Raw genomic sequence first — 16,533 nt, 5'->3', positions numbered from 1 at the left:
ATTCAGGGAATTTGATATCTATATAGTATTTTCCTCTAATTTATAATTCATATCCATGTACCAGTAATTTCTTCATAGAATTTTTAAAATTTATTTATTTATTTTGAGGGGGGAAAGGGCAGAGAGAGAGGGAGAGAGAGAGAACCCCAAGCAGACTCCACACTGGTAGTGAGGCGCCTGATGCGGGGCTTCAACTCATGAACTGTGAGATCATGACCTGAGCCGAAGTTGGATGCTTACCCAACTGAGCCATCCAGGTGCCCTTTCCTTCATAGAATTTTTTCTCTGAGCAGAGATCCAATCTAGAATCACACATTATAAATTCAGCTTTGTTTCTTTAACATCTTTCATCAGGGACAGTTTTTCAGTTTATCGTTGTTTTTCATGACATTAATGTTTTTGAAGAATACATTGCATTATTTTTTTTGTAGAATATCCTTCAGTTAGTTTATTATCCAAGTTAGCTTATGCATTTTTGACAGAAATAAAGTGATTGGCCTTAGTGTCACATCTAGAGGCATATATTAATTTTCCCAACTTTGTTGTTAATTTGAATTACTTGGTTTAAATGGTGGTCTACTGTTTAATTTGGAGTGTTATTAAAAATGTTGATGAAAGTAAGGATCATTTTGAACTTGCTCTCCTTTTACATCCTGCAATTCAAGTGTATAGTCATTTGCCAATATTTAATGTAATTCTTTAAAGATGATATTCTCAGTATTTCTGCTGTTAGTCCATTTGAAATTTATTTTACTTATTTGATGAAGGAATGCATTTTTTAGATATTTGTTTACATGAATATATATGTTCAATAGGCATAATTTTATGCAAAATGAAACATAAGAGATTGTTTATATGATACAGGGGCTAAGTAAAAATTTGTAAAATAGTTACATTATTTCTCAGTTTAGAATAGTATTTCTGCTTTAAAGTTTTCTCTTTTTACATGTAGGATATTTGTTTTTATTGGAAATTGTACTCAATTTCCATGTTTTTCTTCTTAATGATGATAATGGCTCTTAACTGTACATTGTTCCCGATGTTCTGTAACTCCTTAATGTATGTATGTTTTATGCCCATGTGAGATTGGAAGCTCCTTGTGAGGGGTATCTTATGTTGCCTTTAATTTACTGTATTATGGAGCAGAATCCTAGACACAGGAAATAATCAGTATTTTTGTTGGTTATACTTTTTCAGAAACTTTTTAATGTAGGTAAACTTGGTATAAAAATCTTTTTGTATCACTTAACAGACCTGTAGCATTTTTGCTAACATATATTTTAGCTATAAAACTTAACAATATAAAAATTACATTGGTTTTGCGTAATGAATAAACTTACATGATTTGGGATTTTAGGAATAATCCATACATACAACTTTTGAGTAATTTAACTATTGCTAAAATATTTCCATATAAAAAGTTCACTGCTCTTGGTGTCCAAGCTAATGATAATATTTGTTTTTTCCACTGTCATTCTAAAAATGGAAATAGCATATTGTATATTTTTTCAACATTATAGTTTAGCTTTGATTTTACTGTATAAATGATACTGATTTTTTAATAAACAGGGTTGACTATATTGTAAACATCAGTAATGCCAATATAAATATTGCCAAGAAGATTATAAACTATGGTGAATGATGTATAGATAATGTTGATAGTGATATAAACAATGAGATACAATTTAAATAATACGTACACTAAAATCAGTGCTTTGGGACACTAAGTTTTGACCAATAGTAGAATTTTTAAAGTAGTTTATAAGACTTGACCAAGTTTCATATTTATATAAATAATTAATCAAATTGGGAGCTTCATGGCCACTGCAATATTTATCTAATGTTTATTTAAATAGTGATGTGAGTGGGTTTGAAATTCACAATTTTAGATTTTAGTTCTACTTGTAGCTCATTACTCTGAGTATAATTGGAAAACACAGCACCATTCTTTCTGTACTCTGTTACAAAGTGGAAATAAAGACATGTTTCTATTTACTAAACTAGGAGGTTTTTAAAAAATGGGTATTTGGTTTAAGACAGTACTTTATTTGACTTAGATCATTTTCCTATTTTTGTTGGTTATGTGTTAAATATTTCTAAAGGGTAATGGGGGAGGATATTGAAATCTAAATAGGAATTGCTTGCTCAGATATACTATACTTTTTATGGTGTATTTTCTCTTTTAGATCTGAGAATTGGTATTGTGTACCATGTGGGTTTACATGAAAGATACTTTGAGGTTTGTTAATGTTATCTTAAGGGAGCAACTGTCTTGTTATGAGTAAAATGCCCTGAAAGTATATATTTTGGTGAAAAGTGCCTTCATTTGATATTAGACAGACAATCTTTACAAAACCACATAAATACCTTTAGTTATTTGAATATAAGACAAACTATTATACTTGTGACTAGAATTTCTTTTGTGATGTATATAAAGTACTCATCAAGAATCAGCCTACTAAAAATAAAAATGTAATTGCAATATAGCTTAATAAAGCCAAACTTTCAATATAGCTTAATAAAGCTAAGCTTTCATAAAGCATTTCAGGTATTGCTCTGTACGTAGTAGGTGTGCAAATAAAATTTGTTCTGCTTAATGGTATTTTTTTTCCTTACACTTGAAACGTAGAAAAAAGACGAGTGAGTCGTCAGTCAGCCAGTCAGCTACTGCTTTAGTTGATAGGTGTATTATAATCATTTTTTCTACAATGGAGTAGTTTGTCTGATTCACTCTGTAAATGTGTTTTGTTAGTTCACAGTGAATACATTGGATGAGGTCAAGAGCTCTCGCAGTAGTACTTTACAAGACCATTCTCTGCGAACTTCTGAAATACCTGCTGTTCACATTGATACAGAATGTGTTTCAATTATTCAGCAAGCTGATATGCCTCCTTTGCAAGCAAATGACATATTTTCAGCAGAGAAAGCAGGGATAGAGAGTGAAATGGACCCTTCAGACATTTCAAATGTGAGTGCTGCTAACTTGGTAAGAACAACTTATCAGAATTCTGAGTAAATATATTAAAGAGGCATAAAACTTTAATAGTAATAAATTGTGTTACTTTACACTTTATAAAGTATTTTGTACATGTTATTTCTTTTTAATATTTTATTCTTATAGCAAGCTTTGAGATGCTTCTCATTTTGTAGAGGACGAAAATAAGATCGCCAAGTTAAATAACTGTTGCTAAAATCATTCATTTTGTGATTTGATCAAATGGTTTTTAGTCTGGCATTAAGAAACTAAACCAGTAACAATGAAGTCTTCCATGCAACGTCTAGCACTCTGATGGATGGAAAATGTTGCCTACTGGACTTTTAAAAATTCTCTTAATAGAGTTCTTTAGATAGCCTCTGTCATTTGCTTGGAGTTGGTCTTCAAGATGAAATTTATTTACCATCCCTATTGCAGAACCTTTAAAAATGTGTTGATTTGGAATTACAGTTTTATGCTTTTAGATGACTACTTATTGTCCTCGTGTCTTTCTATTTCTCACTTTAGTAGTAAGATATATGACCTGAGGATAATCCAGAAAGGGTTATTCTAGTATAAAAGTAACTTTTAGAAGACATAGGCACACACAAAAAATTACTGAGAAAAATCATTCAAATCTTATTTTACTTTATTTTTATTTATTTTGAGAGAGAGAGCATGCATGTGTACAAGTGGGGGAGAGGCAGAGAGAGAGAGAGAGAGAGACCCAAGCAAGCTCCACACTGTCGCAAGGCTTGATCTCACAAATCATGAGATCATGACCTGAGGTGAAATCAGTCATATGCTTAACCGACTGAGTCACCAAGGTGCCCCATCAAATTTTATTTTTTAAATGGCCACCGTATACTGTACCTCCTTAAAAACTTAGTGCCTTATCATGCTGAAAGATGCTATTGACAGATGGTATTAGATCAAATTATGTATCTTAGAGAGATAATAACATTAGACACAGATGAAACTTGATAGGGGTTTGTATAAGGGAAAAATAAGGGCTCTATAGTAATAAGAAAAACATTTAAAAATTTAAGTAAGGAATAAAGAGAAAATTATATTTTAAGTTGGCTCTTTTAGTGTGACTGTTCTTAAAGGTGAAACATAATTATGGTCATGTAAGTACTAGGTTTAATATATGGGATAGAAATTGGTCATATTTATATTTTTTACTTGCATAGCTAGGCATCATATTATTTATTTTGCTAATTGATTCTGTGAGAATCAAATTTCAGAAGAGGAAAAAGATCCCATACTTAAATAAGCACTAAATAGTTATTTAAAAATTCTTTCATCCATTTTATTTTGATCACATGTATAAATAAGCTTGTGGTAGAATATGAAAAACTCTTGGTTATTTTAAGGATCAAATTTACGTACTTTACATACTCTGCTTTTGATATGAATATTAGTATATTCTTAGAGTTCTTAGAGGAATTTTATTATTTTTATTTTTATTTTTTTTATTTTTATTTTTTTTTCAATATATGAAATTTATTGTCAAATTGGTTTCCATAGAGGAATTTGAATTAAACCAGATTTTAAAAATCTTTTGTGTTTGGATTTGTCTTGGTGGAGCTAAATCTTTGGATTGTTCTCCACATGTACCTCATTGTGTAGGTTCTCAGTGGGGGGTTGTAGAGAATTGCTACCTGTGATGACAGAACTTTTTCTTTTCCTTCTCAATGCAGTAGTCCTGTAGCTAAAGGTTAATAATAATAATAATAATAATAATAATTCTTCCGTTATCTTATTCAACAGAAATTTTGGTAGAAAATGACTGTTCAAGGGGCACCTGGGTGGCTCAGTTGGTTAAGCGTCCTACTTTGGCTTAGGTTATGATCTCACAGCTAGTGAGTTTGAGCCCCGCGTCAGGGGGCTGACAGCTCAGAGCCTGGAACCTGCTTTGGATTCTGTGTCTCCCTCTTTCTGCCACTTACGCAGCTCACACTCTTTCACTCTCTCAAAAATAAATAAACGTGAAAAAAATTTAATAGAAAATGACTGTTTGAACCTTTCTATTTAAGCTCAACTTTTGCCATTGTTGTAAAAAATGTGCTAATATAAAACCTAGCTACAGTGGATCTAGGTTTTTAAATTTACTAAAATTTCAAATTTTTTTTTTTTACAGTTTATTTATTTTGAGAGAGTGTGAGCTGGGGAGGGGCAGAGAGAGAGGGAGAGAGGGAAAATCCCAAGCAGGCTATATTCCTTTTATAGTGCTTTTCTTTTGTCTTAAAGATACTTGATCTACAACTGTTTTGAATTTTGGCACTCAAATGAAATTCATACTTTGACATTAATAATAATACCTGTTATTTGTATAACTTCACAGTTTCTCATACACAGCTGTCTCATGATGAAGGTAAGTCATGAATTACTGTACCATTTTATGGAATACAAAATAGGCTCTTGGTTTTAAGAAGCTTCCCAGTCACACAAGTAGCAAGTGGTTGAACTTATACTGAACCCCACATTTTATAATTCTAGATCAATGCTATTTTATGTATACTGTTGAGTGTGTCATTAGTACATAAAGAAATGATTACTTTCACTTAATTGATGATTCTTTTGTTTGTTTTTAACTTTATAGTCCATGGCAGAAGTTCTTGCTAAAAAAGAAGAGCTAGCAGATCGTCTAGAAAAGGCCAATGAAGAAGCTATTGCTAGTGCTATTGCTGAAGAGGAGCAGTTAACCAGAGAAATTGAAGCAGAAGAAAACAACGATATTAATATTGAAACTGACAACGACAGTGATTTTTCTGTGAGGTTTTATTTTTTAAATTAAAAATTTTTATTTTTTATTTTTATTTTTTTTTAAATTCCAGTATAGTAACATATAGTGTTGTATTAATTTCAGGTGTAATATAGTGATCACCCATTCTGTACATCTTTACTCAGTGCTCATCCTAAGTGTACCCTTAATCCCCATCACCTGTTTCACTCATTCCCCCCAGCTATCTCCCCTCTGATAGCTTTATTTTAAACGAGCACCCTCAGGTAAAGAAGGGTATTTTTTTTTTCCCAACAAGAGCATTTTTTATTTGAAGCATACTTCAGAATACATGATTCTAAAAGATATATTTAAAACATTCCATCCAAGAAAAATAGAACAGACATTTTTTTTAAGTATTCACAAAAGAATCCCAGAGACATAACAAATGTTACAAATTTAAGAAGACTGAAATCGGGGCGCCTGGTGGCTCAGTTGGTTAAGTGTCCGACTTTGGTTCAGGTCACGATCTTTTAGTTCGTGGGTTTGAGCCCCGCATCAGGCTGTATGCTGACAGCTCAGAGCCTGGAGCCTGCTTCGTGCATTCTGTCTCCCTCTCTCTCTGCCCCTCTCTCCTGCTCGTACTCTGTCTCCCTCTTTCTCAAAAATAAATAAATAAACAAATAAATAAATAAATAAATAAATAAATAACATTAAAAAAAAGACGGAAATCATACTAAGTATAATTTCCATTTACAATGGTACAAAACTAAAGATCAACAAAAAAACAAAGCTGGAAAATCTACAATGTAAATATTAAATATTTAATGTGTAAATATTAACACACCACTGCACAAGCAATGGGCCAAATAAGAAATCCAATGGCAAATTAAGATATGTCTTAAAACGGGCGCTTGGGTGGCTCAGTTGGTTGAGTATCCGACATTGGGTCAGGTCATGATCTCATGGTTCGTGAGTTCGGGCCCCACATCAGGCTCTGTGCTGACAGCTCAGAGCCTGGAGCCTGCTTCGGATTCTGTGTCTCCCTCTCTTTCTGCCCCTCCCCCACACACGTTCTCTCTCTGCCTCTCAAGAATAAAGAAAACTAATTAAAAAAAATTTAAAACAAAAGAAAAATAAAACACAATATTCTGTAACCTATGGGATGCAGCAAAAAGCAAATGTTAGATGCTAGATGCTATAAATGCTTGTATTAAGAAAAAGTGTTGGGGCGCCTGGGTGGCTCAGTCGGTTAAGCATCCGACTTCAGCTCAGGTCACGATCTCACGGTCTGCGAGTTCGAGCCCCGCGTCGGGCTCTGGGCTGATGGCTCAGAGCCTGGAGCCTGCTTCCGATTCTGTGTCTCCCTCTCTCTCTGCCCCTCCCCTGTTCATGCTGTGTCTCTCTCTGTCTCAAAAATAAATAAACGTTAAAAAAAAATTAAAAAAAAAAGTGTTGAAGTAAACAACATTATATCACAAGGAACTAGGAAAAGAGGAGACTTAGGTGAAATTTAGTAGAGGAAGGAAATAACAAAGAAAAATCAGAAGTAGAGACCAGAGTAAACAATAATATAACATTGAAAGTCATGACTGGTTTTTCCAAAAAAAAAAAAAAAAGGAAATAAAATTGGCAATACTTTACATTAACTAAGAAAAAGGAGAGAAGACACATAAGCCAAAATGAAAAATAGAAGAGAAAACAATACAACAGATGATAACAGATTACTATGATTATATATTAATAAATCAAATAACTAGAAGAAAACCAAACAAACAAAATTCCTAAAAACGTACAAGTTACCAAGATTGAGTCATGAATCTTGAATCCAAGAAGTAGGAAATCTTCTTAGACCAATAACAAAAATGAAAGTTGAATTGGGAATCAAAACTCTGAGCACAGAAAAGTCTAAGACCACATGGTTTCATTGGTGGAATTCTATCAAACATTAAAAAAAAAAACAATGACAATATTTACCAAATCTCATAAATAATGGAAGAGAAGAAACATATTCAAAATCATTCCACGAGGCCAGTACTGTTCTGATACCAAAGCAGGATAAAGACAATACAAGAAAAAAAAGTCTAGTTTGTCCCATATAAGTATTGCTACTTGGACTGTATTTTGACATCCATTTGAGTGATAAATGTTTCTCCACTCCCTCACTTTCAATCTTCAGGTGTCTTTAGGTCTAAAATGAGTCTCTTGTAGGCAGCATATAGAGGGGTCTTATTTTTTTAATCCCTTCTGACACCCTATGTCTTTTGATTGGAGCATTTGGTCCATTTACATTCAAAGTAATTATTGATAGATATGTATTTATTGCCATTTTATTACTTGTTTTGTTGTTTTTAATGGAGATTTCCTCTGATCCTTTCTTGCCTTTGTCACTTTTGGTCTTTGTACTCAAAGAGTCCCCTTTAATATTTATTGCGGGGAAATAATATTTATTTAATATATAAATAAATAATATATATTTAATATAATAATATATTTAATATATTTAATTTAATATTTAATATATTTAATAAATAAATAATATTTATTTAATAGTCCCCTTTAATATTTATTGCAGGTTTAGTGGTCATGAACTCCTTTAATTTTTGTTTGGGAAGCTGTGTATCTCCCCTTTTATTCTGAATGATAGCCTTGCAGGATAGAGTATTCTTGGCTGCAGACTTTTTCCATTTAGCACATTGAATGGAGCATGCCACTTACTTCTGGCTTGCCAGGTTTCTGTGGAGAGATCTATTGCTAACCTGATGGGTGGTCTTTTGTAAATTAAGGACTTCTTTTGTCTTGCTGCTTTTAGGATTTTTTCTTTCACTGTATTTTAAAATTTGATTACAATATGTCTTGGTGTTGGCCCGCTTTTGATGATTTTGATCAGAGTTCCCTGTGCTCCTGGATCTTGATGTCTGTTTCCTTTCCCAGATTACGGAAATTTTCTGCTGTTATTTCTTGAAATAACATTTTCTGCTTTCTGGGACTCCTCTGATATGAATGTCTTTATATTTGATGGGGTCACTGAGTTCCCTAAGTCTATTCTTGTGTTGCATAATTATTCTTTCTTTTGTTCAGCTTCATTATTGTTGATTATTTTATCTTTTAGGTCACTAGTTCATTCCTCTGCTTCTTCCAGTCTGCTGTTCAATGCATCAAGCCTGTTTCCAATCTCATTTATTTCATTCATCTCTAGTTGATTTTTTTTTTAAACTCTTTTATCTCTGTTGTAATGAGACATCTCACTGATGTCTTCTATTCTTTTCTCAAGCCCAGTGAGTATCTTTATGATTATTGCTTTAAATTCTCCATCAGGCATGTTACTTATATCTGTTTTGCCTTATCTTGTTTTCATTTGGGATAAATTCCTCTGTCTTGGCATTTTATCTGGTATCTGCCTTCTTCTCTGTGTTAGAAAAGCCAGTTATGTCTCCTTCTCCTGAAAGTAATGACCTTATGTACTGCCCAGGGCCTGGCGCTTCAGGGATTGGCTCTGGTGTGTGCTATACATGCTTTACTGTTGTGTTTTGGCTGCTCTGTCCTTTAGGCCAGTTGTCTGTAGAGCCTCTCCTTGCCTGCTGGGGGCAGTGTTTGGTCCCTGGCCTGAATGTGGTAAGTTTTAACTAGATGTGCTCTGGTGTGTTTGTGCATTAAGACCTGACACCAACTCCACCAGAACCAAGGTCTTGTAGAACTCTCTGGTCAGGAGACGTGGTGTGGGCAGGGGTTTGTGCTGTTTTTCTGGGAGAGGGACTCACCACACTAGGGCTGAGGCAAGCTTGACTGAGAAGGGCAGTCCTGCTAGAGCACAGATGTGTGGGACTTGGTGGAAGCAAGTTAGGCAGCCAGTGTTGGCGCTGAGCTGCTTCCCTCAGATGGCCTTGTGTTCATGCTGAGGGGTGTTGGAGGGAAATGGTTTCAGCCAGCTCCTTTGTTCCTGGACAGCAGTCTCCATGAATGTTGCCTCTCTGGGAAACACTCCTAGAATAGGGAATAATCTCACCACTGTGTGCCCCAGCTGTTCTTCAGATCACTGTTTCCACACTGACTGTCCCTGGGGTTGTTTGCCTGCCTCCTCTCCAGGAGCGGGGTTGTGCCCTCCGGGCTCTATCCCAGCTAAGCCTGCTGACATTTAAAACTCTAACGTTTAAACCCTACTGGTTTCAAGAGCTCAGAAAATTCAGTCCCTCTCTGTTTCCAAGCTAGTGGCTTTGGGGAAACGTTCTCCTTGTGTGTTCCTGGGCTTGTCTTTTTCTCTCGCCCTTCCTCGCGACCACAGCTCCTTCCTCTCTGCAGCACCCATGATCTGTTTCTCCCCTAACCCATGTCTGCCCTTCCTACTTTCTTTGGTATGGCCTCTTCTCTCTTTACTTGTGGAGTATGTCCTGTCTTCAGGGTGATTTCAGGGGTATTTAGGATGATTTGATAGTTACCTAGTTGTGTTCCTGGGACAAGATGAGCCTAGGGTCTTCCTACTTCACTGCCATTTTGGGTTCTTTCTGAGAGCTTTCAGAATTTTTTGCATAATTGTTCAAAAATTACATTTAGAAATAAAATTCTTAGGGCCAGAAGGATTTAGAGTTCATACAAAAACAATAGGAAATCATTTTTTAGCACTTTAACCATTACAGAGTATTTTTTAAAATTTTTCTAATGTTTATTTTTGAGAGAGAGAGAGAGAGAGACAGAGCATGAGCAGTGGAAGAGCAGAGAGAGTGGGAGACACAGAATCCGAAGCAGGCTCCAGGCTCTGAGCTGTCAGCACAGAGCCTGATGTGGGGCTTGAACCCATAAACCGTGAGATCATGACCTGAGCCAAAGTCGGACAGTTAACTGACTGAGCCATCCAGGCGCCCCACAGAGTATTTTTGTATATAATGCAACTGACAAGTTGGAAGTTGTTATTTTCATTTTACAAATCAAGAAATTGAATCTTGGAAAAAGTAAGAACTCAGCATTACTCACATTTTAATTGCAGAGGCTGAAATAGAATCTAAGGTATTTACTTTTTTTCTGTTCCACTAATAAAAAGCAAATGATACATACCTTGCTATCACTAAGCATTCAGGATATGTATGTTGATAAGAGGGATTTCTTCAGAATGAAAGTAACTGTAAATGTTTTAAATATTTTTCTATTAATTTTTAATGCCCAGTGAATAATCTTGAGCTCTTCTGAGGTATACTATGAGTACGGCAGAGTTATATAGTATCAGGCCAATATGTTTCTTTTAAATTTACTTGATTTGTCTCTGCTGTTAATAACAAGTAGGTTTGTCTTCCTCTTAAAATATATAGACTGTATAGTATTTTAACTTGGTGATTATTGTAACTACAAGAGGTATATAGCTTTTTTCTGGTTTTGAACTGTTAAATTCTTACTAACAGGTAAGAAAATTACATCTACAGTTCATTTTTAAGGTGATAATTGTGTTCAAATATTTGTTTTTCACTCTTCCTTATTACATTTTAGGCCAGCATGGGCAGTGGGAGTGTATCTTTCTGTGGTATGTCTATGGATTGGAATGATGTCCTTGCAGATTATGAAGGTATTGTGTGTGTATGCCTGTGTGCATTGTCTGTGTGCAGCTAAAAGGGTTTAAAATAGATTATCTTATTACGTGGAGTTTATATGTGTAAAATAAATAATTTACAGTGGGAATGCTGATGCCTTTTAAAAGCCTGTTCTCAAATGTTGGTTTTATAGAACTGTGTGGTTAAACAGTAATGGTGGTTTTCTTTTTTTCTGGGCAGCTCGTGAAACTTGGCGCCAAAATACATCCTGGGGGGATATTGTAGAGGAGGAACCTGCTAGACCTCCAGGCCATGGAATTCACATGCATGAAAAACTTTCCTCACCATCTCGTAAAAGGTCTGGCCTTTGAAAATTAATTTGAAATGTTTCACAAGAGGGAAACTGACTAGTCTTTAGTAAAATTGCTATACAACATTTTAAGGCATATTATTCATGATAGTTACAGATCTATTAAAAAGTGACAATGTTTTCCTGAAATGTTAAGCCAAAATTAGTTGTGTGTACTTCCTGTATTTATTTTAAGAATGTTGAAGACTAAAAATATTTTTGGCTTTATCATGTAAACATTTGTGTCTTCTATCCATTTGTTTGTGTTAATAGAACAATTGCAGAATCTAAGAAAAAACATGAAGAAAAACAAATGAAAGCACAGCAGCTAAGGGAAAAGTTACGTGAAGAGAAAACATTAAAGCTTCAGAAATTATTAGAAAGGGTGAGTTTTTAATATTTAGAAAATTTTGACAGCCTTAAATTGATGGACTCATTTTTAACTTGACTATTTTTTGGGTCTAAGAGAAGCTAGCAGAACTATAAAAATTAAATTTTCTGGGAAACAAAAGCATTTCTACCTATTGATTTACAGAAGGGTACCTGCAAAAAAGAAAAAAAATTGACATTTATAAGTTAGCTAGTAAATTGATGTTTGCAGAGTTGGCATGGATTATTGAAGTTGCACTTTGTCCTTTGTTGTTTTCATTGGGGCGTTTCTTCGGGGAGTCTTGTGGACAATGTAGGATGAGTTGGTAGGATAGTTTTGAGCTTCAGATGATCAGGTTTGAATAAGTTGGGGCACTAATTGAATTTATAAAGAGATTTTTAGAATATTTAGAGCAGTGCAACTTCTGATCAGTGTGATATAGTAGAAAGAACATGGGATTTGGAGATGGCCAAGCAGGGTTCAAATCCTGGTTTTACCACATAATAAAATATGATGCACTGGGCAAGTTACTTGACAATATTACATTTCAGTTTCTTTCTTTCTTTTTCAAATTAAAAAGAATTTTTTTATGTTTATTTATTTATTTTTAGTGAGAGAGAGAGAGAGAGAGAGAGAGCGCGCTCACAAGCTGGTGAGGGGCAGAGAGAGAGGGAGAGAGAAATCCCAAGTAGGCTCCACACTGTCAGTATAGAGCCCTGTGCAGGGCTTGAACTCACAAACTGTGAGATCATGACCTGAGCCAAAACCAAGAGACGGACGCTTAACCAACTGAACTACCCAGGCACCCTTCAGCTTCTTTATTTTTAAAATGAAAATTTTAATTATTAACATGATGTGATGATTAAATATGGCAAGTGTGTATAACAATGGCATAGTATTAGGATGGCTGATGCTCAGTGTCTGGTCATTCTTACTGTTATGTCAACGTGGCAAATATAGGCAAATATTGTATTAGTTAAATGTGCTATATAACAAAAGACCTCAAAACTTAGCCACTGAAAACAGATGTTTATCACATTATATGTGGGCAAGAGAACCAAGAGTGGCTTGCCTAGTGATTTTTATTCAGAATCTCTCATGAATTTGCAGTCATGCTGTCATTTGGAGCTACAGGATCTACTTCTGGACTCACTCATGTGGTTGTAGGCAGGCCTTAGGTCCTCTTTAGCAGTTGGCTGTAGACTTCAGTTGTTTGCCATGTGGGCCTTTTCATAGCCCAAGTGTCCTTATGACATAGCCCCTGGCTTCCCCACAGAAAGTAATCCAGGAGGAAGAGAGGAAAGGAGAAGGGGACAAAGACAAAGAGAGAGAAGGAAAGAACAAATGAGCTGCCAAATTCGAAGCTGCCCTTGCCTCTTATAACCTAATCCTGGAAGTGATAAACCATCACTTTTGCTGTATTCTGTTGGTTGCAATCCTGGTACAGTGCGGGAGGGAATTAGACAAGGATCTGAGTACCAGGTGGCTGGATGGTTGGGAGCCATCTTGGAGTCTGTGTACTTCAGGTACCTAAAACAACATGACAAAAGATGTGTGACTGTCACAGTATATGGGAACTCCTTTGTTACCTTCTAGTACTAGAAAAGAGTACTAATATGCATAGGTTAAAATATTATTTGCATTGGGGTGCCTGGCTGGCTCAGTCGATGGAGCATATGAGTGACTCTTAATCTTGGGGTTCTGAGTTCAAGCCCAATGTTGTATGTAGAGATTCCTTAAAAATAAAATCTTGGGGTGCCTGGGTGGTTCAGTCAATTAAACATCTGACTTTGGCTTAGATCATGATCTCACGGTTCGTGGGTTCTAGCCCCAGCCTTGGGCTCTGTGCTGACAGGTCAGAGCCTGGAGCCTGCTTCAGATTCTGTGTCTCCCTCTCTCTCTGCCCCTCCCTCGTTTTCTCTCTCTCTCTCAAAAAAAAACAAAACAAAACATTTAAAAATAAAATCTAAAAAAATATATTATTTACGTTACTTATAATGTGTAATTTAAATTTAGGAGAGATAGTTGGACCAAATAATCCCAATATTTTTAAAAAATGAGGTGTGGTATAAGATTCTCTTTAGTACAGTAGAAAAGTTGATTGGGAAAAGAAGGAAATCTGTGATTTTTCTCTTTACCTAATTATTTTATTTTATTTTATTTTATTTTATTTTATTTTATTTTATTTTATTTTGAGAGAGTGTGAGTGGGGGAGAAGGGCAGAGGAAAAGAGAGGGAGAATATGTATTTTTTTAATGTTTATTTACTTAGAGTGAGCATGAGTGCGGAAAGGTCAGAGAGAGAGAGAGAGACAGAGAATCCCAAGCAGCTTGCCACTGCCAGCGCAGAGCACAGTGCAGGGCTTGAACCCATGAACTGTGAGACCATGACCTGAGCTGAAATCAAGAGTCGGATGCTTAACCAACTAAGTCACCCAGGCGCCCTGAGAGAGACAGAGAGAGAGAGAGAGAGAGAGAGAGAGAGAGAGAGAGAGAGAGAGAGAGAGAGAGAGAGAATCTTAAGCAGACTCCATGCTCAGCACAGAACCTGACACAGAGCTTGATCCCACGACCCTGGGATCATAACCTGAGGCAAAATCAAGAGTTGGATGCTCAAATGACTGAGCCACCTGGGTGCCCCTCTTTACCCGAATCTTAAGAATTTGTCATTATTATTATTTTGATCATTCAGAATCAATAAATCAAAATGAAAAACTGCATGTTGTAGGATTCTATAAGAGTTAATGTATTATTTAATTTCAGCTTTAGAGAAATGCTGTAACACAACTACAACTTCACCTCTTACTGTGTTTTTCAGGCAGGAAAAATTATATAGTTTAATTTCTTACATATATATATGTAATCTCCAAGTATTCCTGCAAATAGAATAATAAATTCTTGAAATTGTACAAGACGTTAGAGGTTGTACAACTGGTACAACCTGGTTTAATTTTTACATTAATTTTAATGATAAATCCCACCTTCCTTTTATATAATAGGTTGTTATTTCAACACTGTTTTACATATGTGGTCTCATCTGATCACCAGAATTCTTTGTGGGTCACAGAACTAAACATACTGAATCCCATTTTACAGGTGTGAAAACTGAATCTAGGAGAGGTGAAGTGCTGTTTCCAGCGTCACATTACCAATAATTTGCTGAGCAAGGGCTTTAAAGATCTGTGGTCTAGCTCTTAATCCAGTGCTGTTTCTGCATTATACTTTTTGAGGTTGTTAAAATGCATAATTATGTAGCTAAAATTCAACTTCAGTGGAATGCTAGTTTTATTCCCACTCATGTTGAGCCAGCATTTGATTTTAGCTAGCAGGTGACCAAAGTATATTATGAACTCAAGCAGTCTGGCTTCCTAGTCTGTGTTCTCAATCATTAGTCATGCTCCTTTAGGTCTTTCTGGGTTCTAGAATTTATCATTCCGAAGCTGTTTATCAGTTTTCCCTTCTGTTAAATTACTATGTATGCTGAAATTAATGATATGATAACTCTGTATAGGAGAAAGATGTCCGAAAGTGGAAGGAAGAATTATTAGATCAACGACGCAGGATGATGGAAGAGAAATTACTTCATGCTGAATTTAAACGAGAGGTGCAGTTACAAGCAATTGTTAAAAAAGCACAAGAGGAAGAAGCTAAGGTATATCTTAGGTGCTTTGAACATTGAATTAGTTACCCAAGTACTTTTTTTCAGTTGTTAATATGAGAAGTAATATTTATGAAGTGTTTATTCTGTGCCAGAATAACAGGCTCACTAAAACTTATTAGGTGCAATATCATATACTTATGGTAATCCTGTGAGATGTATATTATGTTTTTACAGCTTTTTTTGAGGTGCAATTGACAGACAATAAATAGCACATATGTAAAGCTTCAATTTGATGAGTTTTGACATGTATATATTCCTGAAACCATCAGCACAGTGAAGATAATAAACAGTTCCATCACCCTCAGAAGTTTGTTCATTCTTCTTTGTATTCATTCCTTCCTCCAACTCTGTTACTGTGCAATTGCTGATCTGTTTTTTGTCATTATAGATGTTAGCAGTTTCTAGAATTTTATATGAATGGAATCGTACAGTATGTATTCTTTTCCTCTGGCATCTTTCACTCAACATAGTTATTTTGAACGTAATCCATACTGTTGTGTATATCAGTTCCTTTTCATTGCTGAGAAGTGTATCATTGTATAGAAATACCATAATTTGTTAATCCAGTCACCTGTTGATGGGTATTTGCTTACTTTCTAATTTTTGGCCATTATAGATCTAGGTGCTGTGAATCATCATGTGTAAATCTTTGTGCACATGTGTGCTTTCATTTTCTTGGGTGAATACCTAAGAATGAATTAGCAGAGCATCATGATAGGTTCATGTTGAACTTTTGAAGAAACAGTTTTCCAAAATGGTTATTATATAAGTTTCCCCTACTATCTGAAAGTAGAGTGTTCCTATGAAACCTTTTGTAACCTGAAATGCCATAAAGATGCAATTACCATTAATTTATATGGAAAAAAATTTGAGCATTCCCAGACCCCAAAATAACCTCTTTTAGTCTTTTCTGATATGTTAGAACACATCTTGCTAATG

At 35.2% G+C, this 16,533-nt stretch overlaps 1 protein-coding gene across 7 annotated transcripts in view; it reads left to right on the top strand.

Moving 5' to 3' along the window:
- Positions 1-16,533, top strand: part of SCAPER (S-phase cyclin A associated protein in the ER) — a 549,552-nt gene that overhangs the window by 148,419 nt on the left and 384,600 nt on the right. For 6 of the 7 annotated variants that reach the window (XM_042988321.1, XM_042988320.1, XM_042988324.1 and 3 more), the window contains 6 exons: positions 2,753-2,986; positions 5,580-5,750; positions 11,175-11,250; positions 11,456-11,573; positions 11,838-11,949; positions 15,445-15,585. In XM_042988321.1, the coding sequence (XP_042844255.1) occupies positions 2,753-2,986; positions 5,580-5,750; positions 11,175-11,250; positions 11,456-11,573; positions 11,838-11,949; positions 15,445-15,585 (852 nt within the window). The remainder of the gene's footprint in view (positions 1-2,752; positions 2,987-5,579; positions 5,751-11,174; positions 11,251-11,455; positions 11,574-11,837; positions 11,950-15,444; positions 15,586-16,533) is intronic. The other variant, XM_042988323.1, reaches the window with a different exon arrangement.

The sequence above is a fragment of the Panthera tigris genome, chromosome B3, assembly GCF_018350195.1.
Source record: "Panthera tigris isolate Pti1 chromosome B3, P.tigris_Pti1_mat1.1, whole genome shotgun sequence".
NCBI lineage: Eukaryota > Metazoa > Chordata > Mammalia > Carnivora > Felidae > Panthera > Panthera tigris.
The sequence above is the reverse complement of the archived record's forward strand: the minus strand, read 5'-3'. Positions and strand labels throughout refer to the sequence as shown.